Genomic DNA, 27,390 nt, shown 5'->3' on the forward strand with positions numbered 1-27,390 from the left:
TGTGGGGCATTCATACCAAACGGATTATTTGAGAGCAAAGTGGGACACAAGCAAACAAACCCAATCTAACCATATGCTCTGAAAAGGGGGAGAGAATCAACTGATCTTGCTGACATTGTGTAACATTTACATAGTGAGGAGTGTGCTACAGATACCATACACAGGCAATTGAGAACAGAAAAGTTTGCACCTTCATGTATACTACACCCTGTTTCTGTGATATCTGAGTCTCTTACAAATTCTAAAAAGTTATAGGGTCTGATTCAAAGCCCAGGGGAAATCAATGGAAAGATTCTGACACACTTCCAAGGCGTTTGGATCAGGCCTATGTTAATAAAGGATCTTTGACCACAGACATCAGGAAAAGACATACAAAATGAAGTGCACTGATGGCAGATGCTGAGACAGGATCTACCAGGACAGAGATTTTGATATCTGGAAATATTACTTCCACTGTATTGCTTACAAGTTTAGGGTGAAGGTGAGATAAAGAAGGCGTCAGGAGTGAAGGTGAACTCACTGAACACAAGCAAGTAATTCACTTTTCTATGGAATTCACACTTATTTCTATGGAACCAGCAGGGGACACTTCCTGTATGGAGCAGACATGCTGGCAGCTCAGTGGGAGAGAAGGACTGTCTGGAACTAGAGAGCCAAGTCAGACTTCTTAGCATGACCAGGCTTTGAAAGCATTCTCTCTTACCAGAACAGTGGCATTCCCTTTTTCAGATGGCAAGGGTGCACACCACGTCTAGGCATACGTTAGGTGGAACAGGATGTATAAACTGTCACAGATACCAACAGGGGGCTCTGCAGGGAAGAGCTACTAATCAATAAGAACAATAGTGTTAACTGTGAGAAAGAATCCACACCCCAAGCAATTGCATCAATGGACTCCGATAGGTTATTTGTACCAAATAAAAGCTTGCACTGTCCATCAAGTTCTCTCTTTGGAACAGTCTGTCCTGCCAAGCTCCAGGCAATAAAGAAAACCCCAAACAAAAAGCAGCCAGTTAAGGACTTGGTTCCTTTAAGCTTATTTAATGATATTTGAATGCTTAAATTTTCTATTTCCCAGCTCCTGAAAACAGAAATATTTTTAAAATGACCAATATTTAATTCCCAAAACATACAACCTTATCCGCTAAGTCATAAAAGAGCTATTTTACAAACATACAACAATAGAGTCTTTGCTTAGACATTCAAACATGATCAGTAAAAATACAAGATTAATAAAGATATTTTTGTATTTTTTTAAAGAATATTTCCAGATTTTTTTTCCTTCTTCTCTTTAAAGTAAATCTCTGTTAAGAGTACATGATTGTATGGTGTACAAAGAAAATAAAAATATTCTAGTAGGAAGAGAGAGTTCCAAAAGACTTAATTCAAAATAAAACCAGTGTTGGCTGCAGTATCCCTTTTGCAGTACATCTGCTGATCAGTTGGCACCTGAAAAAGAAAAGGGATTTCTTGGGGGAGCCCAGGGGGCAAAGGCAATACCAATTACCATCAGCACTGAAACTCTAATCAAGGATCACCTACACAGGTAACTGAGACACCTTTTCTAGCCAAAGGGGCAAAGTTTCTGTAACAGTCAGCGAGTATCTACATTTTTATAGATGTTGTGTTTCTATCGGAAACACTGAAACTAGGCAGAGGGATGTGGTATAAAAGCAGACGAGGGTATCTATGCTACTCAGGCCCTTGGGTTTTCACACCTGATCCTCCTTTCTGATCCTGCCCCTTGGATGTTTTAATCTCCTCTCCCTACAGAGAAAGCCAGAGGGAGAAACCTGAGCAAATGTGGCCTAAATAGTATTGCCATCTGTATCACTCCCCTTTTTGTGGGACAAGACACTGTGTTACAAACACACACAACCCAATTCTTTCTATGAACTAGATCCCATAACACCAGATGAACACACTTCTCAGAAGGGACTGCAGGGTGCATTGTAGCAACCTTTCCTCACTCTCAAGATGAGAAACCGTGGGTCATCTTTTTATTTAGAAAAAGACAGACTCATATCAGAGAGCACAGTGCACTGCTGTCCAATCTGAACAAGGGAACGTACAATCACATGCCAGGTCATCCTGTGCTGGACTGGAAACTGGAATTTACAGAAGGGATAACCCATGGCTACTGAAAAAAATAAAAATGAGAACTGAAAAGTGCATTTGAACATCAGCCCCCCACCCCACTTCAAAATGAACCATGCCTGGGGTCTGCGATACAGTAGATGTGCTAGGGAATGAAATGGAATCCCAGTGATTTCAGGTCATGATGCTGGGGAAAATGAAGGATCCCTTATCCCTCACCAAGGAATAATGCCCTTAACATGAGATTGATCCATATGGAAAAACAAGTAGGACCAAGTACAACACAGCACGTCATTTCACTTCCCATAAAGCTGGGTCTACGTAGTGTACCTTTCTTTGCTAGCTCAAGAAGATCCGCAGTATCTCTTTGATGGCACTCCTACCAGCCAAATCATCCCAAAGATTCATGTGTCACCACCACCACCACAGCTGAGAATGGGACAGTCAACATTTCCCCTTATACATATGGAGAGGTTGGGGAGAGAATATTCCATCCCACCTCCCGCTGGACTAAAGGCTATGGCTAAGTTAGCGTTTTAGGGGAACTCTCTCACCCCTGCAGCTCCAGCAGTGGTAACCTGAGTGCAAGTCTAGATGACACGCTAAGGTCAATTTCTACGCTTTACCTTCACTAGCCCTTCCACCACCCCCACCTCTGGTGGAGCTGCACTGTTGCTAATAGAGTAGTGGGGGATTTCTCCCCAAATGCTAGCACACAAGGCAGAGGAGTCAGACAAGCCAGGACATGGAACTGCAGACCATTCCCCACTAGGCCATCATTACACACTTATCTCTCCGCTGCTTATGAAGCATGCTGCTCACCACGAACGTTAGGCTTCCTGCACCTAGTAAGGAGGCTGAAAATCTCAGGATTTGGCCTTGAGTGACAATGGCAAAGAGCTTGGCCATGATGCTCTCCTAGACCCCATCTTCATTGGGCTTTGAACCTGTATTTGCACAACGGGGCTAACTCTTTATTAAATGCAGCCCAAAGTAAGGAAGGGTCTATGCTCAAGCATGGCTTGGACAGCTCAGGAAATGGGTTATAAAGGCTAGTGCAGCAGGGCTATAGCAACTTCTCCAATTCATGCAGCGGGAAAATCAGCTCTTCCGTCCATCCCTGTAAGAGAGACATGCTGCTACAGAGAAGAGGCTGGGGGGAAGAAACAGTAGCTATAAAACGAAAAGGGCATCAAAAACTAAGCTTGGCCATGGACCAAGAGATCTTTGTGGCAGTATTGGGTAAAAGGGAGACTCCACACAGTGTCAGGCACCATTTGTTACAACGGTTTAATTTCTGGGTTCATTAGAGCAAGTCTAGATGTTTAAAACTAACAGAACCATATGGCTGGGACTGAGCTCCTGCCTGTCTGACACTAGAAGCTCTTATCTGATGCTGATCATATGTTCATACAAGTGTAACACAGGAGCCCCTAGCTTGGAACCAGTGAGATGCCACTGCCAATCTAGAAGGTAACATTTGGGCTTGCATTGGGAACATGGGGAATCCTGCTGGTGAAGTGCTCCATGCACTTGGCTTCTGCAAGAGAATCCTCCCTGCTCTCCAATGGCCCCAACTTGTAAAGTGGATCCAAAATCATCTCAGTTCAACTGAGAACAACCTGGATAAGCTCTTTTTCTTAAAAAAGAAAGGACAAGAACTGGCTTTCACTTCACAGGAGTGGAAAAGCACTTTTGATCCTCTGTCATTAGCTACAGGGAAAAACGGAGAAGGGAGAATGACCTTTCCACTGATCAAAAGATATTCTCCACACATTATGGTCCATGCAGTAGTGCACACCTTTCTTGTAATGGTTCTAAGAGGGTAAGAGGATTTACTAGTTTGGCATATTATTCAATTCCGATTGGTAAAATAGTTTAAATCTTGGGTACCCGGTGCAGAAAGAATGTGTCATGCACACTTTAAATTAGCAGTTTGTGATTCCAGAAGTTTGACAGGCTAAGAATGTCCTGAACCAACTGTCCCACAGCAGGTAGTGTCCATCCTAGTACCAATTTCAGAGCAGGCACTATCAATAACCAGTCTGGATGTCCAGTGCTAGTTCTGTTATCAGCTTGCATTTTGAGGGTCAGTCTGGAACAAAGTCCAACAGAAAACTGTTGGAACTGGCCTATGGGAAGTGTTAGAGAATTGGGTCTGGGTTCCAGCAGTTCTGCCTTCTCTGCAATGCACCTATCTGTTCCAATCTGAGAGCACTTTGGTACAATCAGTGCAAAAAACAAAAGCAAAAAACCCCCCAGTAAAAATAAACACCCCTCACCCCCCCATGAAACTCAGCAAGACACACCTCCAGGTACTAACATTTACTGGCCCTATAATCAGCAGTACCTGTGGCTAACTCAAATGGCAGCCAACATTCATTCAGTAGTGATTTAGTGAGACACCTCCACATTTCTAGGTTTGCATTTTTTCCTGCTTGATCCGGTGAACAGTTACACAAGTGCTGGAGCTCCAAATATTGTTTATCGCTTTAAATAGGAGACAATTATCAAGGCCAACAAAGTCAAGAAAAAAATTAAACCCAACTTTCTCCTCTCCCTGTCCGATCCCCCAAGTCAATGAAGGAGACCACCAAGGGGAAAAATGGTTTGCTAATTTGAAGTGCCTGGCTATTTAGTGCATGGAGAATTCTCATTGCACATGAGCTATGAAGAACAGGCATTTGCTCCAAATGGAGCCAGTCCACAGGCTGTTGAATGTAGCCCGTTCCCACCAAAGGTCATCAGAACACCTTTGCAAATAACTCTGCGTGTGGCAGCTGGGTTGCCAGCAGGGAGCATGGAGTCCAATCCAGTGAAATCAAGACACAAAATACACCCCTCCCCACCTTCTCAGATCTGAACTTTGCTTCTGGAGCAGTGGGATCCAGAGTGCACTAGATTTCAAGGGTTAGAACTGTCATTACCCAATTAAAACAAAAGCAAATAAAAAAAATTAAAATGTGCTTTTGATACATGGAATGAAGTCAAATAAATACATTGATTTTTTAAATGTCTAAATACATTTTTATATCCTACACCCAAAGCTCTGTACATTTGGTTTGGTTTCTTTTGTTGTTCTGAATCAATAACAAAATTTCCGGTAGCAAGAGGAGGAGAGAACGGAAGAGACTCCCCCACTGACAATCTAATGCAGATGCCCACAGAGAAAGCACCCCATCCCCACTCTGCTAGAGCATGATTAGCACTTGGATGGTCCACAGACAGAACGCTCTTGTCTCAGAGTCCGCATGAAAGCTAGTAGGTGCTGATGTGAGGCTGATGCTCTCATCCAATTTTCAGCCACTTCCAGAAAACGTGACTAACTTTTGTCTGAAAAGAAAAGAGACGGTAGGGGAAAAACAGGCCACAAGAGAAGTAACCATCACCAGTCCTTCAAAATGCACAGCCAATTCAGATTGGGGGGATAACTATGTGCCACCGTTGACTTGGAGAACACATCTGCAGGCATCACAGGGATCTGCTCAAACCAAATTTAAAGGGAGCTGTGATGGCTCCTTTATGCAGTGTCAATAGTGTGCATGGTGCTTTACACACGAAAGTAAGCAGGATCTTACAATCTAACTCATAAGAACGGCCATACTGGGTCAGAGCAAAGGTCCATCTTGCCCAGTATCCTGTCTTCCGACAGCGGCCAATGCCAGGTGCTTCAGAGGGAATGAACACAACAGGTAATCACCAAGTGATCCATCCACTGTCGTCCACTCCCCGCTTCTGGCAAACAGAGGCTAGGAATACTGTCCCAGCCCATCCTGACTAATAGCCATAACTCATCTGACTTCAGTCCCTAAATTAATCCAAACCCCCTTTGAAAGACAAGCCCAACACCTCATTCATGGGCTTGCAGTGGGGAAAAGGAAAGTGGGGGAGAGAGATGCCTCCAACTTCACATATCCTCAGAGAAGGCAATACATGATAAGCAGATTTATGATGTTGTGAAACCAGCAGCTTCCAAAAGGCTGAAGCCATAATGACATCTCTCAAGGCTTTTGTTTGAAAGATTAATAACCGGCTTTGTTCATTGTCCTTGGTGCCAGAATTCAACTATATTTTAACATACATTACCATTTAGAAAGAGCCACTGGGAGAAGGGATGAGGTGTTGTTCACATACCTGAATGCTCATCTGTGAGGGCTGAGCCAGCCAGCCTTTGGCGAAGGAGAGTGGTGTAGTTTTCCTCGACTTCCTGAAAGACAAAACCCATGTGGCCCTTTATTTCTGTTCCTAATGAATCTCCAGAGAGCTCTTCTCTTGGAAACATTTTTGTGGAGCTGAATGAATTGTAATTACACATTACTTACACATTCCATCGCCAGCTCTCAAACTATCACTAGCACGGTGAGAAGTTCCTCCATCAGGGAAAAGTCTGTGCAATTCCTTATTCCTTTTGGATCTTGGTTACATTAGAACTAAGCAAGGCAGTCCGCTATTGCCACAATGAGCTGGCATGTCTCAGCGAACAGTACTACAGGCCCCATTTCTTTGGGAGCTCTGGCTGTGAGGACTAAAAATAACCCTCAAGATGGGAAAGAGAATCCCCAGAATGTAGGGAAAGTGACTTAGAAATTAGTGGGTTTGAAATACTTACTGTTGGCACAAAGGGGATTTTGACTGTTTTTATATTAGCATCAAGAAGTGATAATTCGGTAAGCATTTCCAGGTCAGTTATTCATATTCCCCAGGCGATGGGTCCTCCTCCCCGTTCCCCATTTTTGCAGCCTTATTCCAACACTCACTAAATTAATTTCCACTTTCATAACTTTGGAGAACTGTCTGCATCTCCAAATTGTCTGCAACTACATTTAAGGTATGCCCATATTTATATAGAGCTCCTGGTTTCTCCTGTCCCTTCACTAGAGATCATCCAAGGATACATACATACACACACACACTTCACTCTGATCACACAAGCACTTTTATTCACAACCCTGTACTTTTCCTGGTTTGCTTTCTTCCCCCAAGTTAAAAACAGTGAAGATGAAATCTTAATTCAAATAAAAATGCGTTGTACCTTTAAGTGTTCAAGGTCAGCCTCTATCTTCTGAATGTACTGCATCATTTGGACACGCGACTCTACGGAGAAGTGGGGGCTCGGTGCATCGGAGCACAATTCGTCCACTGGCCCCCAGCGCGAGGCCATAAATTCCTCGGCAAACGGGGAGCTCCCTTCATCGGACTGGGCATCTCGTGGGGAAATCTGCTGCTGGTGTGCTGAGTCCACAGAGGAATGGCCTGCAGTGCACTGTAGAACTAGAGAGGACACGTCCTCATCCGTAGAGCTCTCCTGCACCGTTCCATACCCATCAAGGATCAAATAATTTCCTGTTAAGAGAAAAGCTTTGTACTAGCACCACCAGGTCAACAAAATCGCCAAGGATCACTGAACTAGAGAGACAATTTAATTGGATTTTAAAAAAGATAAGTGATGAAAACTTCATCTCTTGTCATGTTTTAAAACAGACTAGATAAAGCATCAGAGGATACCCTGGAGAGCCCAGGCCTGAACTGGTTTGGACTAGATTGGTTCTGAATGGGGAACACTAGAGGTGTATGTAGGGTCCGTTTGAGAACCATAGCATTACATAACCCAATTGGGTTTTTCTCTCTCTTGTTCTGCGTTTCTCTAATAAGAAGGTATCTTAAAAATATTCATATGCATGCTACTAACTACAACAATGGAATCCATGCTAGCCATACTGCTGGATGTCTAACTGGCGTTCACTATTCAGTTTCAGAGATTTTCTGCTAGGTTACACTCAAATTTAGATTGCTAATAAAAGGTTATATAAAATATGCAGTATTAATAGAAATAATGGGACATCAATTTTTTAAAAAGGCTCCAGAGTTGACTGTGCCAATTACAAGCCAGTAAGCCTGATTTCAGCATCAGGCAAATTGGTTGAAACTATAGTAAAGAACAGATTAATCAGACACAAATGAACACAAGTTCCTGGGGAAGAGTCAACATCTTTTGTAAAGGGAAATCATGCCGCACCAATCTGAATTTTTAAGGGGGTCAACAAACAAACAAACATTGATCCACTGGATATAGTATGCTTGGACTTTCAGAAAGCCTTTGATAAGATCCCTCACCAAGGCTCTTAAGCAAAGTAAGGAGCCAAGAGATTAGAGGGAAGATTGTCTCATGGACAAGTAACTGGTTAAAAGATAGGAAACAAAGGTCAGGAATAAGTGGTTAGTTTTCACAATAGTGAGAGGTAAACAGCAGGGTCCACCAAGGATCTATACTGGGACTTGTGCTGTTCAACATATTCATCAATGATTCAGAAAAAGGGGTAAACAGTGAGGAGGCAAAGTTTGCAGATGATACAAAATTATTCAAGATAGTTAAGTCCAAGGCTGACTCCGAAGAGTTACAAAGGGACCTCACAAAACTGGGTGACTGGCTAACAATATTACAGATGAAATTCAATACAGATACACATGAAGTAATGCACACTAGGAAGTATAATCCCAACTATCCATACAAAATGATGAAGTCTAAATTAGCTGTTACCACTCAAGAGATCATGGAGCCATTGTGGATAGTTCTCTGAAAACATCTGTTCAATAAGCATTAGCAGTCAAAAAAGTTGAGAGCACGTTAGGAACCATTAGGAAAGGGATAGTAATAAGACAGTAAATATCATAATGCCACTATATAAACCCATGGTATGCCCACACCTTGAATACTGCATGCAGTTCTGGTTGCCCCATCTCAAAAAAGATCTATTAGAACTGGAAAAAAGATACAGAGAAGGGCAACAAAAATGATTAGGAGTACGGAACAGCTTCCATAGGAGGAGAGATTTAAAAGCCTGGGATAGTTCAGCTTGGAAAAGACAACTGAAGGGGGTATGATCTAGATCTATAAAATCATGCCTGGTGGGGAGAAAGTGAATAAGGACGTGTTATTTACCCCTTCACGTAACACACAAACCAAGGGTCAGTCACCCAATGAAATTCAGAGGCAGCAGATTTAAACAAACAGAAAGAAGTCATTCTTCACACAACACACAGTCAACCCGTGGAACTCGTTGCCAGGGGATGCTATTAAAAGATCAAAAGTATAACTTGGTTCAAAAAAGAATCGGAGAAGTTCATGGAAGATAGGTCCATCAATGGCTATTAGCCAAGATGGTCAAGGATACAGCGATGCATGGTCCAGGTGTCCCTAAACATCTGGCTGCTAGAAGCTGGGACTGGACACAGGGTATGCGAGATCCAAAAGATTTGGTAGCAAAGTCAAAGAGCTTACAGTCTAATAGACAAGACAGACACATGGTGGGATAATGAATAATTAGTTTTCCCCATCTGAAAGCAAGTACAGAAAAGGGAACTCTCTCTAGGTGACATACCAATGCACTATTTCCCTTGTATTTCTAGGAAGGAGAAACTCTGAAGTCCTTTGCATCTGATGATGATGTTAACAGCTGTGACTCCTGGTGGGGCCATAGCAGTCCCACTGACCTTGAAGGTATAAATTGTCCCCAAATCTGAAATAGTTGTGGGTGAGGACAAAGTCAGAAAGTTCAGCCACCAGGTTTTCTTCTTGTATAGTTAGTTACACCAGGGCAAAATAAGTGTTAAGTGGCTACTCTTCTGATCTGGTAGCCCTGTTCTGTTCACTTCCTCTGAAGCATCTGGCTCCGGCCGCTGCTGGAAGCCAGGCTACTGGGCTAGATGGGCCATTGGTTTGATCCAATATGACCAATCTTATGTTCTTAATTATTTTCACAATTTGCATGTGCCACTGGAATTTTGTCCTTAATTTCTCTGCAGTGTTGCAGCTATGAAAACCAGAAGCAGAAATTGACCAGAATAGGTCAATCTAGTTTCAAAGTCCCTGCTTAGTTAAGTAAACAGTACAAGTGAAAAATAAATTAGATTTTTGAATATGTTGGTTCACTTGTAATAATTTAAAGTGTTTTAACACCACAGAAAAGGGAATATGATTTTCAATTTATAACTGGATGGCATCATTCAGCCAGTCAGAAACAAGTTTATCACACAAAGTCCAATTTTTTAAAATGAAGCAGTTATGGATAAGGTGTTCCAAGTCTGACAGCTACTTGCACTGCAACATGCACATGACAAATTAACTGCATCTTCATTCATTCAGTGCAGCACCACTACTTCATTTGCACAGCAGGATCACAGGGCCATCCATCAGAGAACCTGAAAAGCTCCAGGAAAGCCTGTGCAGCTGCCACCTTTGACTACCATTCTAGCGAGGCTCAAGTGCATACATCCTCTCTGCATGGCTAAAAAAAAAAGATCTGTTTTGAGCTGCCGTTCAGGAAACCATTACTTTATATATTGATATATAAACAAGAAAAGCTTTTAAGAGCTTTTCAGAAAAGCTTTTAAGAGGTTCAGACCTGGCGACAGGGAGTCTGTGGAGACTTATCAAGCAAAGCCCAAACTGGAGAAAGTTCCTTTTTGAAGTTCAAGCAAGAGAAACCAAACCAGTGGCCATAGAGTGGCACATCTCACACAACTGTAAAATCCCCCCCGCACAGTTATCCCTAGGGGTCATGCATTTAAAGTGACAACACTGTGTATGTTGCATTGTTGAGACTCATTGTAGAGCACCAAACCATCATCCCTGTGTTCTTTGGAAACAAAAATGTTTTGTCTCCATATTTGTATGTATTAACAGGAGACACAGATAATGAGACATTCTAGTCCACGGATGATTTCTGTAGGTGATCCAGAAGGACCTCTGTGTACATACAATCATGCCTCATAGGTTATTTCTATACAACCAGGGGTGTAATCTGCAGCTTGCGTAGACGTTCCTGTGATAACTCTAAGCTAACTCACTACAAACAGCAGTGAAGACACAGCGGCATGGGCTTCAGGCAAGAGCTGTACAAGGCAGCCTAACCCCCTGGGTACATACACACTTACTAGCCTACGCTGACACCAGCACCCTCATGCCTATGTGTAGAGCGTTAGCTAAATTACATCCCCAGTTGCAGCGTAGAATGTAGCAGAGTCAGGACTTTGGGTGTATGACGGAAAAACAGTCCAGGAAGTGATATATCCAAGGTTATTTTGTAAGTTTGGGTATGCAGACAAGTCCCCATGGTGTTCTGGAGAGAGAAGGAGGGTTAATAATGGGAAACAAGGATATGTTGCCAGACTTTTGGCAGAGGAGTCATGCACCACCACTTGATGGGAGTCTAAAGTGGGAGAATGGGAGGATACAGCTTTAGAGAGGTCCTTGGATGCTGTATGCAGACTATAATGGAGCACTCTCCCTTTTGATGCACATGGGCAAGACCCAGGAATTCTCAATTTCTTCAGCTGTAGCCTAGGATAAGCTATTAACTTAGCAGTATCTCAGTCTCTCTTTTAATTAGCCACCCTTTAGGGTGTTGAGGTAATAATTTAGTTCATGTCTGTACATCACTTTTGAAGTGTAGAGTACTAGCTATTTTGATACATCCAAAGCTAAAAGGACTTCTAAAAACCAGAAGAGCTACGTTTAAGTGTCCTGTACTGAGTCAGCAAGGGAGATTCCACCAGGAAAGCGTAATTGTGCTTCTTTTTAATTTCATATTTCCTGTTCATTTCTGATCTCTGAACACAATCCAGTCTCTGGTATTTGAGCTGGACTGGCCATGACTCAAAGTGGGATATGCTCACCTGAGATCCGTAAGTGCACCTCCTCATCCTCCTTCCTCTCCATTATTTCACCTTCCAATGGATTCTCATCGCTGTGGGCCTCACGAGCATCAAAGAAGTGCTCTCCACTGTCATCAGCACCCATCCCTTCCAGCTCCGGGGTAGGGGTCTCCAGGTTCATGCTCACATGGTCCATTACTAAATTGTTAGTAGACCTGGTGTCTCTAAACCCCAGCTGCACAGCATCCAGTGGAGCTGGAAACTCGGTTGAAGTCCGGAGACCATAACAAGCTGCAGATTCACTAGTTCCTGTTCCGGGAGGCATCTGGTCTGTTCCAGACTGCTGCATCTTGTCGTCAGAATGCCGTAGTCCATGCTGGATACCTCTCTCTGCCTGGGCCCCCCGGGAAATGGCCCTATACCTGGGAAAACATCGCCAGTCTTCAAGGGTCCCCTTCTCAGGCATGCCCAGCTGCTGCACCAACAACTGCTTCAGCAAGCCCACTGAAAAGAAAGGAAACACAGAACATTCACTGAACTGTATAAGCTGTCTCCACTGTACACTCAATGAGACGGATGTTATGATGCCTCTTTCTGAAAGAGTTCACTCTATGACCAGCTCTCTCACTGTTACAGTTGCCAAGGCGAGGAGAGAAGTACACAGAATTGGTTGGAGCACTGTTATACTACTTTGTGCCTTATATCACAGGATCTCAAAACATTTCACAAAGGTGAATAAGTACTGAAGTATTATCCCCAATTTACTGATGGGGAAACTATGGCACAGACTGGTTAGTAGCTTAGCTAAATCATCCATCAAGTCAGTGGCAATCATGAGGAGAACCCAAATCCCCTAACCTCCAGTCCCAACTGCTATATAATGCCAGTAATGCTGAGGCTAAAGGTGTATTGGCAATGTTCAAGTTATCAGAACGTTAAACATCACAGGTTGAAGCAAAGATCCTGCTGCAGATTCAAGGGAACTTGCCTTTCCATGGCATAATCTTCTAGTTCTGCAAGTTCATGCAAACATTCAGAATCTCTAAATTATATGGGAGATTCTTATTTGGTCTTTGTCCTATGATGCTTTAGTTCTCACTCAAACCACCACACTTAAGAACAAACAAGTATAATGCAATCCGAGTGCTTCATGTAGCTCTAACTTCACACTTGCATAACACCCACAATTTGAGAAATGCTATCAGTTCCTAAAACAAAGCAGCCACTCAGTTGAATGGGAGGTACTTGCAGAAACATGAAGTGACGACCCATTACTATTGCTAGAGAGCTTCTCACTAAATCTTAGCAGTCAGGACAGACATTAGGTCACTGATGTTAGGTAACACCCTTCCCCACCCCCCCAAATGAGCTTCCATTAACAATCTAAGAGCCCAAGCACTAGAAATACTTGAAAGCCCCCAGCCCCAGAACAATGCTTTGAATTCTGTAAAAATCTGATATAAATATGGATCAAAAGACCCAGGATAACCTGTTAGACTGAAGAGACCTGTGGAGACGGATGAGGCAAGGAACTCAGTCAAACCATGTGTATACCTTGAGCTAAGAGGACCAATAAAGAAGTTACAGAGTAGCAGCCGCGTTAGTCTGTATTCGCAAAAAGAAAAAGGAGTACTCGTGGCACCTTAGAGGCTAACAAATTTATTTGAGCATAAGCTTTCATGAGCTACAGCTCATGAAAGCTTATGCTCAAATAAATTTGTTAGTCTCTAAGGTACCACGAGTACTCCTTTTCTTTTTGCCAATAAAGAAGTGATATAGACCACTCCCAGTAGCACAGTTCAGTTTTATTTAGAGGCACCACATCTATCTCAGAGTTACCAGGGAAGCATGTTTATGTGTCACCTGAACATCAGTAAAATAGCTTGGAGATCATGAATGACCATACTGGATCAGATCAATGGTCTGTGTAGTCCTGTCTCTGACACAGGTCAATATCAGACTTCTCAGAGGAAGGTGCAAGATATCTTCAAGTGATAAAATATGGAATAACCTGTCCATAGGGGAAGTTCTTCCTAAATCCCTCAGCTAGAGGTTGGTTTACAGCCTAAGGCACAAGGTTCTAGATGATTTCCACACTCTTCCCTCTCCCCCCCGAACCTTACTAATTAACTAAGTCTAGGTGTTCTTGTTATCCAAATAAATATACAATCCCTTTCTGAATACTGCTGGAAAATGGTGGCCTTGATAATACCTTGTGGCAATGAGTCCCACTGGTTAATTGTATGTTGTATTAAAAAAACCTTTGTGCCTGAAACAATAATACTTCGCATATCCTGCATAAAGCACTGCAGTTTACTCCATCTCCCCAAAGAATTTCATGGGCAAGAGTGGAGAACTCCTCATAAATCAGTATTATTATTCCAGTCTGATAGATGGGCACACAAAGGCAGAGGAGGACATGCTCAGAGAAAGCTTCAGTTATATTGCAGATGCTGGCTCTCAGGAATTCCTGATTTCTAGCCCACTCTACCTTGCAGCCCAGATGGAAACATAAGAACTTCTACTACGAACAGACAGAAAATACTGTTTTAACCCATGGGAGCAAATTGTCGCCCTGAAAATTCCCAGATCCAAATCAAGACTCACCAGGGCCACGTCTGTCCATAGCATCATAGTTACTTACAGTTTCTTAGTGCATCCAGTGCCCACCGCTCTTCTGAGATCTGGAAAGGGAATGCTGGTCCATAGTGCCCAGAGGGTTCTTTGAGAGTCAGTTCTGCCCCTTGCTCTTTCTCAAAATGTCTTTCAGTCACAAGAAGATCTACCACCTCCGACTTCTCAGCCATGATTGCCGAAGGAGACTGAGCCTTCAGCATCAAGGAAGGCTCAAGTCCCAAATCTTTATCTAGCCAACAGAAAAAAGACAATCAAGTTAGAAGTCCCACTACATATTCTGAACTACCCATAGGGTGAAAACTAAACCACATGGCACTCTCTTTCACAAGGACAATTTAAGGATGCATATCTGTAGCATGGGCTATTATTTTTAATTAGTTGAACCTCTGCAGAATCTCCTTTCCCTGCAGTTTAAGGATAGCTGGGAAAGACTAGCAGGTATACTTCAACGGACCAGGTTTCACTCTCCCACGGGGCTTCTAGTGAAGGTTTTTCTGAGCCCAAAAACAACACAAACAAACCCCCCAACAACTTTCACTGCAGCAGAAAGATCCCTATAATGTGAAAGACAAAGCCCAGCACTCTCATACTGCATCCAGCACACTGACTTATGCAGTTACCTGGACTCTGCATACCACTGGCAGGGATATCATGCTGTTCGTCTTTCAGCTTCTGCTGCTCCTCTTCCTCACGCTCCTCGCTGCAGGAAAGGGAAAAAGGACCAAATTCTGTGAATCTCATGCATTTCTGCCACTCTAACAGCATCATCAACGTTTTGGTGATCCCAAGAATGAACAAAGGCCACTGGAAAACCAAAGCTGAAGGAGATTTTTACTTACTCGCCAGGTCCTGATTGTGGTAATGGAATCGGCCTTTTAGATGCCTCGACTTTTACTGTCCCTGCCATCCGAGCGATCAGGTCCTGCCATCTACGAGAAGCCAAAAATGAGACATACACGAGACACGTGAAACATAAAACGATGCTATTTCATGTAACGTTTTTTAACCCAGCTAATCTAACTGTGGGTAGTCTTAAAGGAATAGACATTTCTATTTTATTTAAATCCTGCTACATTTTGTTTGCCTCAACATCTTGTGGCAATGAGTTGAATTCCACAGGTTAACTATGGTGACCTCACCAGATACAAGGCAGATGCTCCAGCCCTGACAAATGAATGTAACAACCTCAGCAGAAACCATACAGATGCAAAAGTGGGAGATTCAATGCAACAACAAAAAACGAAGCCAGAAGTAGAACACTGTATGCAATGCCCTGAAGCTAACCTATTCCGCAGTGAATTGCGAGTGCCTGGAATTTTGTCATTTTACACAGAGCATCAGAAAAAAGATTTTTATTCTTTTCCATAAAGTTCTCAAGCTAACAAAATACAGTAAGAACATTTGGGGGAGGGATTTCTGCAGTCTGGATGTGGTTCGCTACTACAGGATTTCTACTGGAACAAAACCAGTTCTATGAATATAACCCTAGAAACGTGCTTTGTCTCCAGACTTTAACTGAAAATGCATTGAACACACAGACATTCTGAAAGGCAGTTCTAATTTCTGCACTTCAGAGTTTAATATTCTATTCGAGATGCCAACTCAATGAACAAAAGCTTGGTGACACTGAAGAAGTCTTTGTTATCCTAATTGCACCTCACTTGAAGGAAGGGCAAACAAATTTCTTTGTCCGTATTGAACATTTAAAATTTCTAATTAATGTTTTACCTTTAAAGGGAATTGCAGTGCTCGTTAAGAGATGCCAGACTGACAATCCAGGGAACCTAAATTTTCTATTGCCAATGAGCAAGTACAGTACGGACAGCAGTAGTGAAAACTACCTCTCTACTTGCACCATTTATAAACCCAGTTCTGGATGGATTTTCTCTACGGGGCCCGGGTGAGTTCACCCCATAGCTCAGTCTATCCTCTGGCCTCTGTGCAGAGACGGACGATAACAGTGGCCAGTTACTGCCAAAATTGCTGGTAGTTCACATGTTGCAACACCTGTCCACAATGAACTTGGGTGAGATCCACTAACTAATCTCACATAACGCAAGCCATTCAGTCATTGTACGGCAAGTTTTGCTTACTGGAGATGAGGGGTCAGTTTCAAATCCCTAACATAGCAACAGAAGGCACATAATCTCATTAACAACCACCAAGAAGCCATCAAGTCTCCCAGGACAGTATTTTCCTGAAGTACAATGGTTACAAGACATAATATGGGGGTACCAGAATGTTATTGATGCAGCTTGTTTCAAACTTTCATGCACGCGAGCAGTTTGTATCACCACCTTTGTACCAAAGCTAGCAATCCTGGATTTTCCCATTGACCATGCATTTTATATTACACAGTGCTGATGTACATGGCACTGTGAATCGGTACAAAAGTACCATACAAACAGATCCACACCCTGAGGTGTTCACAGTCCAGAGGCAAAGCACTCCTATCAAAGACAGAATGAAGAACAGTTCAGACAGGAACTGGAATTCATAAATTATAGCACTTGTGAGTTTCCTGCCACTCTGTAACATGTCCTAGAGTACTGAGGGTACCCAGGACAGATGGTAGGTTCTAGGATTCTGCACAGAGATGCAGGACTGTCATTGATTCATCTGACAGTTAAACCGCGTGGGTCTCATTAGCCCCAACTCACAAAGATTTAAAAAAGCAGCAAGAAGCACTTGTAAGGCAAGAAAAGGGCTAGGAGTGAGAGACGAGACATAACCGGGAAAGTCTCTAGAAACAGCCTGAGCTGGCGAAGAATAATTGTTCTTTTTAAGAAAATTCCTGATGGGGTGACAGGTGAGAGTTTTGGACATTAGCTCTGTGTGTGAAATGAGTTCAAGATAATTCACAAGCCCCTCTAGAGTGAAACTACGACTCAGGCAGTGGGGTGTAAGGTTCCTCTCTCCACCACAGCAGAGGTAACTGAGCCCATCACTTACACAGTCTTTTCAGAAACAGTCTGTGCCACCAATTCATAAATCTGGGCGCCGTTTTCGGACATGGAGATGACGAAGAAAGCTTTGTTATCTGGAGAGACACAAGAGGAGAGTAATTTAATCTGATGCCTTGTCCTGAACAATTGTATCCCAAATTCACTGAAACCAGGCAGATGCCCAGATGTTTTTATTACCCAATAAAGGTGTACTGCAGGAAGATTCTGTGAAACAAATCAGCAGGCAAACTACATAAATACAAAGTTTTAATTCGCTAACACAAATGGAACTCTGGCTTCCAGGCTTGACAAAAAATAAATAGTTATTGCTCCTCATGCTGCTTTAAAGTAGGTTTATTTCCCCCTCTTTCCCAGTCACCTGGCCCTTCTAAAGCCCTTTTTCTCAGGGGATCTCAGTGTTCTACTTTACAAACATTAACTAGAGCTCACACCACCTCTATGAAGACACTACCCCATTTTACAGAGGGGTAACAGGTGTAGGCAGGTTCAAGGTAACATTGCAAATCAAAAGTGCAGCCGAGAATTAAATCCAGGAGTCATGACTCCCAGTGTCCTGCTCCAACTCCTAGACAAAACCTCCTTCCTCAAATGGCCTTCCCTTTGCATTCAGATTACTCTTAAGTGTTGCCCATTGGTTGCACTGACCTGTCGCCACCTGGCGAACCAGCACAGTGTTCAGCTTGATAACAGGACTGAATGTGTGTTTGCTGTCAGAGGTGGATGCCAGAATCTTACTGTGACACCTCAGCACCAGTTTATCATCTTGCTTTTGCAACAGCACTAGAATATCCTCCAAGAGCAGTGTGTAGAGATCTGTAAAGGGCAAAAACAGGCCTGGAATGGGTTAATGAGTCAATCCCTCACATCACACCTCATGGCACATAGAAGAAAAAAAAAAGGGGGGGGGGGCTGTATTTTATATTATATATGCAGAGCCTGTGCCCCCCTAAGCAAAGCTTGCAAATCTCTCTCATCAGAACCACAGAAGATGGGGCCCCGACATGGTCCTAATAATATTCGGACACATTTCAGATTTGACAAGAATAACTGAATCCGCTTCAGGAGCGGACATGCATTCATACAGGCAGCAGGACAACTCATAATTGGGAATCACAGCTATGCCATATCTTTTATCCACCTTGGTAACAAACCCAAGTTTAAGTCAGCTGGTGGGATAAGGCTCACCAATAGTCTTGTCCCGATTAACCTTCCAGGTCAGAGGTCCTTCGTGAATCATCTTCCTCTTGGTTAAATCCAAGTTCTGTCAATATGGGGGAGAATGGGGAAAAAAAAAATAGCAGCTTTCATAGGGGGTTCACTGCATGGGAACTTTGGAGGTCAAGGTAAAAGGCATTCCTGTCAGATGAGTAGCTGAATCCAAAGGCAGGTAAAATGAGATTTAGAATCTGTTGTATTTGTGTGAAGCTAGAACCTGTGGGTTGTTTCACTCTTCAGCATTCACTGACCTCTGAAAGGTTTCAGAGTAGCAGCCGTGTTAGTCTGTATTCGCAAAAAGAAAAGGAGTCCTAGTGGCACCTAAGAGACTAACCAATTTATTTGAGCATAAGCTTTCGTGAGCTACAGCTCACTTCTTATGCTCAAACAAATTTGTTAGTCTCTAAGGTGCCAGTAGTACTACTTTTCTTTTGATTTCTGAAAGAAACTTCTGTTTTCCCGATTGTGAAAGGATAGGGTTAGGGACAGGGGGGATGTCAAGCCTGTAAAGGGTGAGGGAATGGAAGTTTTATGTGCAGGCACTGGAATCGGGGAGCCAGAAGGCCATGCTCCCTCCTACTTTTTAACATGGGCATATTTTGAGAGGTCAGCATGCCTCTCCCCCCCAAAACGGCAAGCCTCTGGCAGGTGCGGAGCAGTGCTTCACAGCAGGGGAGCTTATCACTTTTATCAGCTCTCCATCCTTAAAATGCAGCCCCAGCCAGCTCTGCTCCACGCCTGCCTGAGGCTTGCAGTTTGGGGGGGGGGGGAAGAAGAGGGGCAGGCGGTGGCACACTGCCCCATCCCCTAAACTATGCCCTTGTTAAAGAGTGGGGTGCCTGGTCCCCAGTCCCAGCACTGGTGGCCCCCCCCACTTCTACAAAGGTTCCAAAGTGCCCTTGGTGAATGTGATAACCTGGGATCTCCCCTGTCTGTGGCAAGAGGGCATTGGGAAGGTGAATGGTGTTCCCAGGGATAAGTGGGGTAGTAAAAGCTCCTGGGTAGTCTAGGTAAAGGACAATAGGGGAGAGGCTGTGGTCACTAGCAAATGCCAGGGTATTTGATGACTGAATTTAGCCTCTAAGTAGTGTGTGGATGTATAGGATTTTTAGTAGAGGGGACAGTTTAAGTCTATATGGAAAGTTGGGTTGGATCCTGTGGTCTATAGTTTTGAAAATTAGATACAGCATGAAAGTAAAAACTTCAGACTTTGACATGTAAGTATCTTCAAGCTAGAATGTTCTAATTAGGTTTTGTTTGGGCGAGGGATTTATGCGTTCAGCCTTGCACAATCTTAGAAATTTTCGGGGGAGGATTTTCTTTTAAATGAAGTTCCGAGGCATCATCATGACAATAACTGTTTCCAGCAGTATTTTGTCAACAATTCAAACAAATGTTTGGAAATTTATATTTTACTTCATTAGTGCTTCAAAACGTGGACCGTAAGTTAAGAACGCTACAGCACGCTCTCTGAAGAATGAATTGTTTTGATGATCTGCTAGACTTTATAACGTCATTGGGTTATGCATTCATGTCAGGGCTCCTGACAGATCTGCAGGCAAACTAGTAGACGTAGTAATTTTCGTTAGCCATGCCTTCCAAGTTTCAGAGTTTATATCAAGATGGCAGATTTTATATTTCCAGGAGTCCTTTATTTCATGACTTAAAGAGTTTGTGAGCCTTTTCTAGCATGTTGGCAGACCATACAAAAGAACTTCAGAGTGAACTCCATGAGCCTTGAAACACAAAAACCTCTTCAGATATTATAACATGTTATAACTTCTACATGGTCACTAACAGTGCAAGAGACAGTATATACACTACTATGAAAAGATGAATGTAGAGTGTATATCCTGACTATTTTTTGTATATTTATACCGAAAGTTGCAGCCCTGTCCCTAGATATCTGTGCCCCCTTCTCCTCTAAACAAAACTGTATCAGAAAAAGTTACAAGCTCCACGGTGAGACATGCTGGAGTTTAAACAGGACATGAAGCATAGCACTCTAGCACTGGATTTAGAAGCTCGGCTGCTTACACCAGTGGATCGTCAATGTGAATCAAGCATAGCTACAAGTTCCTCTTGTGAAGCCAATAGAATTTCTAAGCTTTGGTTCTCCCAGAGGACTTCCCCGTTCTGTCAGCAGTACTCTGAAGTAGGAAATAATGTAGAGCTATCCCACCATGAGGTGTACATGCTCTAGTGGTTGTTTCAGAAGGGGGATATAAATGCCATGAACAAGTTCTCTCTCATGTGACATACAAGTAAAAAACCTAGTATTCCATAGCAGTTTTGTTCCATGACATTTACAAGTTCCACAGACACTCTCCGTTTTGCAAGATCAAGTTATTAAATTCATGGAGACCTTCCAAGAGCAACCATAGGTTCAGGTTTTCATATCTAATAAATGTTCCACTTAACCTTCGTATAAAATAAATTCACCTCTCACCAGAGACTCTTCATGAGAAGTTTCAAGTGGAATGAGTTTTTTTTTATTTTACAACAGAAAGTTATAGCAGGAAGTATGACCAGCTTAACTAGAGGGGGGGTCACTATCATGGCTCAATAATCACTTCCGCTCTATCACTCACCCTAATCTCATCCAGCATAGGATACTCCGACTGCTTCAAGTAGGACAGGTCAAGGCGACGCTGATAATCTTCCAAATGCTGGAAGACACATGATGAAGTCATGGTTATACTGGTTTGGGACAACTTGGTAAAGTATGTAGCAGGTGACTATCAGAACTTCAACAAGATCATAGAGGCTTGGCATTCCAGCTCTAGGAGTAGTATGAGCACACACCACAAAATGCGCTTCATTCCTTCAATCACAGTGCTAGCGATTCTGGATCATTTCTCATCTCCCCATCCTCCACCCTTCTCACTCCCTTCCCTCCCACCTGTTTATTCTCTGATTCTTTGACAGCCTGGTTCACATAGTTAAGGATCTGACGGCAGTAATCTGCTGCTTTCTTCACTTTCTCCTTCTCCTCAGGCCGTTCTACAACAGGGCAAAGAAATAAAAATGAGGTAAGCTCCAGAGGTGGGGTAAAGGGAGAATTAATTAAGAACATAAATACACAAAAATGGCCATCACTGGTCAGAACAATGGTCCATCTAGTCTAGTATCTAATGCAACACATTGCCCCCCCCCCCAGTTCAAAGGGGGAGCTGGACTTTGTAAAACATTCAATTAGCTTTCATCACTTCACAGATTAATGATGGAAATAGCTTCATGTCAGAGAGATCCAGGTCTGGATCCCATTGGACACAGGTCCATGATACCAATCAAATAGAGGCGGCATTCTATCACCTCCCCCACCCAAAACAGGGACATAAGGACTTTCCAGAAAATTTCTCCACTTCATCAATTCCTGCCCAAAGGCAATTCTGAGCTGTGAGAGAAGTTTGTTAGAATTCCATTCTAGTTCCCAGCGAGGTTGGTCAGGGCAGACTGAGGGCCGGGGGAAGAAACAGGAAAGAGATGTATCTTTTTTTTCCATGTGGTGTCTAATGTTTAAAGAGATGAAGTGGGGAATGCATAACATCAGATAAAACTACTCACACTTTGAAATCAATGTGAAAAAGTGATAAATGGTTAACGGCAAGTAACCATGACTATAAAATTAGAGAGTAAAAGAAAAACTGCAGCCATTGCAAGAAAAGGCAAACATTTTAAAAATGGGGAGGGGAAAAAAACAATTATGTGTCAACATGAAAGTAATCCTACGGATCAGGTCTCACTGCAGCCAGCATCGGTTATTAAACCTTTGTTGAGAAGGGTGCACGTGGGATTATCACCAAGCTTTTGTGTACTTTCCAGGCTGAGCTGGGCAAAGAATAGATTTTGCTGTTTGCTGGCAATCAAAAAAAAAAAAAAAAAAAAAAAAAAAAGAAATTGTTCCGGGCCAAATCCAAAATGGGTTTTTTTGGAAATTTTCTAGTCAAAAAAACGCTGAATAGGGTTAAAGGAAACGTTTCATGTAACAACCACTGAACTTGAGAAATGCAGGACTGGAAGGGACACTCAAGGCTTCCTCTCATCCAGTGGTTCCCAAACTTGTTCTGCTGCTTGTGCGGGGAAAGCCCCTGGCAGCCCGGGCCGGTTTGTTTACCTGCCACATCCGCAGGTTCAGCCAATCGCAGCTCCCAGTGGCTGCAGTTCGCTGCTCCAGGCCAACAGGAGTTGCGGAAAGCGGCGTGGGCTGAGGGACGTACTGGGCCGCCGCTTCCAGCCGATCCCATTGGCCTGGAGCCACGAACCGCGGCCGCTGGGTGCCGCAATCGGCCAAATCTGCGGATGTGGCAGGTAAACAAACCGGCCCGGCCTGGCAGGGGCTTTCTCTGCACAAGCGGCGGAACAAGTTTGGGAACCACTGCTCTAGTCCATCCCGCCCCCCCCGTGCTAAGACAGGACCAAAGTAAACCTACACCATCCCTGGCAGGCATTTAACCTGTTCTTAAAAACCTCCAATGATGGGGATTCCACAACCTCCCTTGGAAGCCTATTTCAGTGCTTAACTACCTTTACAGTTGAAGTTTTTCCTCATATCTAACTTGAATCTCCCTTCCTGTATACTCAACGGCTTACTTCTTGTCCTACTTCACAGTCCTCTTTATAGCAGTCCTCAACATATTTGGTGACTACTATCAGGACCCCTGTAGGTCTTATTTTCTCAAGATTAAACATGCCATTTTTTAAACCTTTCCTTATAGGTCAGGTTTTCTCAATTTTTTATCATTTTTGTTGCTCTCCCATGGACTTGTTCCAATTTGTCCGTATCGTCCCTACAGTGTGGTGCCCAGAACTGGACACAGTACCCCCATGGAGACCTCACCAGTACTGATTAGAACAAGACAATTACCTCATGTGTCTTACATATGACACTCCTGCTAATATACTCCAGAATATTAGCCTTTTTTGATAACTGCATCATATTGGGGACTCATTCAATTTGTGATCTACTATAACCCCCAGGTCCTTTTCAGTAGTACTACCCCCAGCTGCTTACTCCCCATTTTGCAGTGCTGCATTTGATTTTTCTTTCTTGAGTGAAGTAATTTCCATTTGTCTTTATGAATTTCTCCTTGCAGCTGTCAAATCAATTCTTTAATTTGTCAAGGTCTTTTTGTATTCTAATCCTGTTCTCCAAAGTGCTTGAAGCCCCTCCTGGTTTGATGGCATCTGCAAATTTTACAGGAATACTTTCCACTCAATTATCCCACTCAAAAATATTGAATAGCACTGGACCTAGGATGGGACCCCGCTAGATACACCCTCCCAATTAGACAACGAACCACTGATAACTTCTCTGAATAATCATAGAAGATTAGGATTGGAAGAGACCTCAGGAGGTCATCTAGTCCAACCCCGGGCTCAAAGCAGGGCCAACACCAACCAAATCATCCCAGCCAAGGCTTTGTTAAGCTGGGCCTTAAAAACCTCTAAGGCTGGAGATTCCACCACATCCTTAGGTAACCCATTCCAGTGCTTCACCACCCTCCTACTAAAAAAGTTTTTTTCCTAATATCTAACCTAGAACTCCCCCACTGCAACTTGAGACCATTGCTTCTTGTTCTAGTCTTTCAACCAGCTGTGCACCCACCTTGCAGTCATTTCATCTAGACCAAATTTCCCTAGTTTGCTTATGAAAATATCATGTGGGACTGTGTCAAAAGCTTTACTAAAAATCAAAATACATCATATCTACAGTTTTGCCTCTATCCACTAGGCCAGCAATCCTGTCAAAAAAAGGCAATTAGATTGGATTTGTGAAGAACAAGTCATGCCAAACCATCTTTCCAGGTACTGAAGTTAGTCTGACTGGTTTATAATTGCCTAGGTCCTCTTTTTTTTAAACCAAGAGGAACAGAGGATATAAAAAGAAATATTTGCCCTTCTCCAGTTCTCTGGAACCTCACCCATCTCCATGAATTTGTCAAGAGAACTGCTACAGTTCCAAGATTGCTAAAGCTAGTTCCTTAAGTATCCTTGGATGAGTTTCATCTGCCCTGCTAACTTCAAAAATCTAAATTATCTAAATATTCTTTAACCTGTTCTTTCCCTACTTTGGCCTGCATTCCTCCCCCTGGTTAATATTAGCTGGATTAAGTATCTGGTCAAAATTTACCTTTTTAGTGGAGACAAGCAAAAGGAGGTATTAGAACACCTCAGTCAATTCTTGCCGTCGTTCCCTATTACCTCTCCTTCCCCGCCAAGTGGGCAACCTACATTTGCCTTCATTTTCTCTTGCTCATAACATATTTATAAAAACAACAAGGAGTCTGGTGGCACCTTAAAGACTCATTTTATTGCCTTTTATGTTCGTTGCCAAGTGTAACTCATTGTGTTCCTTAGTCCTGCTGATTTTGTCTCTACATGTTTTCTGCTATTCTTTTGTACTCATCCTTAGCAATATGTCCATTTTCCGACTTTCTGATTTTCAGGTCATTAAAGAGCTATTGATGGAGCCTTTTTGGCATCTTACTAATCTTCCTAGCTTTCCTTCGCATGGGGATAGTTTGCTGTTGTGCCTTTAACATTCTCGCTAAGACACTGCTCTCCTGAACTCATTTTTCCCTTAGATTTTCTTCCCCTCGGACCTGATCTACCAGCTCTCAGAGTTTGCTAGAGTCTGCTTTTTGGAAGTCCATTGTACATGTTCTGTTGTTTTCTCCCCTTCCTTTCCTTACCATCATGCAATCTATCATTTCATGATTACTAGCACCCAAAGTGCCTTCAGCCTTCAGATTCACAACCAATTTCTCCCTGTTAGTCAGAATCAAATTTAAAGTGGTTGTCCCCTGGTTACTTCCTCCACCTTCTGAAACAAAAAGGTGTCCCCAATACAATCCAAGAACTTCCATATTACTTTTCCAACATCATCTGTTTAGTTCAAGTTCCCCACTACTACCAGATCTTGTGTTTTGGAAATTTATATTATTTGTTCCCATTTCAGGCATTCTGACAAAAGCAAAGAGGATTCACACAACAGGGGAGGAGCAACTCCCTTATAACCAAGCATATCACTAGTGTCAGGGGATTCTCCTGGGATGTGGGAGACCTGGGTTCTGTTTGATGTGATCTGAACTTGGGTCTCTCACATCCTAGTAGAGTCCCTAGCCACTGGGCTATGGGATATTCTGTATGAGTCTTTCTTAATTCCTCCCACTGAAGGTGTTCTACATTGTATAAAAGAAAACAATAGTCATTGAAGCAGAGATTCGAACTTGAGTCTCCCACATTCTGACTAGAGTGCTAAGTCATCACGCTAGAGAGTCAACTGCCCAAAACCAGAATGAAATTTTTCTAATCAAGCAAAAAGAAAAGGGTTTTGTTTCGACAAGACCATTTTGGTCACATTTTTTGATTTGGTCGAAACTATTCAGCGAACTCTTCGTGAGCTCACAAATAGTTTTGGGTCAATCAAAACTGCATTTGAAAAAATTTTACCCAACTCTAGTTACACAGCGTGCATTTTAGTGAGCAAGATTCTGCTGTGTGTACCTAACGTTACTACAACCCTTTAAAGATTTAAAGGGTGGTAAGAGTATTAATATTAGATTAAAAGTTCATCAACACCCAGTGTGAAGAGAGAACCTCTGCAACATTCACACTATTTCCAGAACCTAGATATTAACATGAGAAATATATTAAAAATGCTTAAGACAGAATGTTTAAGCTTGTGGGCATCAAATCTGTTTTGAAAACTTATTTCTTAAGTGCATGAACTTTTCTCATAGTGAGTGGATGTTAGAAAAGGTGTGAGAAAGGGTGGAGGACACATGGTGAGAACAGTCACTGACCCATGGCAGTGAACTATCCATTATGCATATATTTTTAAGAGTCAGATTTGTTTGGCAAAACTGCCAAGATGCAGGCACAAAGATAATGGCTCCCTCGTGGAAATGCTGTACCTGAGTACTTAGCGATATTATCCAGCAGAAGGGGGTACTTAGTCAGCCTCTGCATCTCAGTGGGAATGATATCTTTCAACTGCAACCGGCGACACAGTGGATTGCTCTCAGCATCCTAAAATTGAACAGGGTAATAATGGCATTTGTCATTTTTATTAAGACTATAATTACCTGAACATGTACCATCTATTCATCATATAAATGTCTATTACTTCACATTTCCGGTAATTAAATACAAGACAAGGATTGCCTAGATTTATCACTCAGACTACACAGCCCAGTTTCATTTGCAATTACATATAGGAAAGGCTCATCACAAAAGCAGTGGCTTCCTTCCCTCATTACTTCACACAGGCTGGTACCCTCCATAATCAATCTCAGTCACTGCCATACAGGGAAGACATCAGCTTAGTCTTTCACACTGCGTGGACATTACAGTTTTTCAAAATTACACCAGTCTTTGTATTACCAGAATTCCCATCCAGCGGTAATGCAGATAATGCTCTCCTCTTCAGATGGTACACATGCGGAGGTCCTTCCCAGTGGGATAGGTATACCACATGTCTCTAGAGTTCAGGGCGCACACCCACTTTGCCCTGCTGTGCTACACAGAACACCGGTTCTTAATCAGGCATGTGCACAGTGTAACAGGGATGGGTATCTAAATCCTGTAACTGAACATGTCTCTCTCTACCAGCACATTATCTTTAATCCTCAGCATTAAAGGTTCACCTGTCCAGAAGTGATTATCAGAGACAATCTGGTGTTGGAAATAATCCCAATCCAACAACAATCTTAGATATGATCCTGCTAATTGTATTAACCTTACTTACAGCCCCCAGTTATCCTTCACTGATCATCATCCAAATTTGGGACCAGTTCCAATTTTTGAGTGAAACTCA

The 27,390-nt window shown here is 42.8% G+C and overlaps 1 protein-coding gene across 5 annotated transcripts in view; it reads right to left on the reverse strand.

The window, feature by feature from the left end:
* Positions 1-1,025: 1,025 nt before the first annotated feature.
* ARHGEF12 (Rho guanine nucleotide exchange factor 12) overlaps positions 1,026-27,390 on the reverse strand; it is a 101,257-nt gene continuing 74,892 nt past the window's right edge. For all 5 annotated transcript variants that reach the window (XM_038380441.2, XM_043501071.1, XM_043501070.1 and 2 more), the window contains 13 exons: positions 26,489-26,603; positions 21,472-21,572; positions 21,161-21,238; positions 18,540-18,615; positions 18,000-18,167; positions 17,341-17,428; positions 15,228-15,317; positions 15,009-15,088; positions 14,396-14,617; positions 11,773-12,255; positions 7,130-7,440; positions 6,232-6,304; positions 1,026-5,430 (listed from right to left, as the gene is read on the reverse strand). In XM_038380441.2, the coding sequence (XP_038236369.1) occupies positions 5,420-5,430; positions 6,232-6,304; positions 7,130-7,440; positions 11,773-12,255; positions 14,396-14,617; positions 15,009-15,088; positions 15,228-15,317; positions 17,341-17,428; positions 18,000-18,167; positions 18,540-18,615; positions 21,161-21,238; positions 21,472-21,572; positions 26,489-26,603 (1,896 nt within the window). In that variant the 3' untranslated portion in view covers positions 1,026-5,419. The remainder of the gene's footprint in view (positions 5,431-6,231; positions 6,305-7,129; positions 7,441-11,772; positions 12,256-14,395; positions 14,618-15,008; positions 15,089-15,227; positions 15,318-17,340; positions 17,429-17,999; positions 18,168-18,539; positions 18,616-21,160; positions 21,239-21,471; positions 21,573-26,488; positions 26,604-27,390) is intronic.

Source organism: Dermochelys coriacea, chromosome 22 (assembly GCF_009764565.3).
Source record: "Dermochelys coriacea isolate rDerCor1 chromosome 22, rDerCor1.pri.v4, whole genome shotgun sequence".
Classification (NCBI taxonomy): Eukaryota; Metazoa; Chordata; order Testudines; family Dermochelyidae; genus Dermochelys; species Dermochelys coriacea.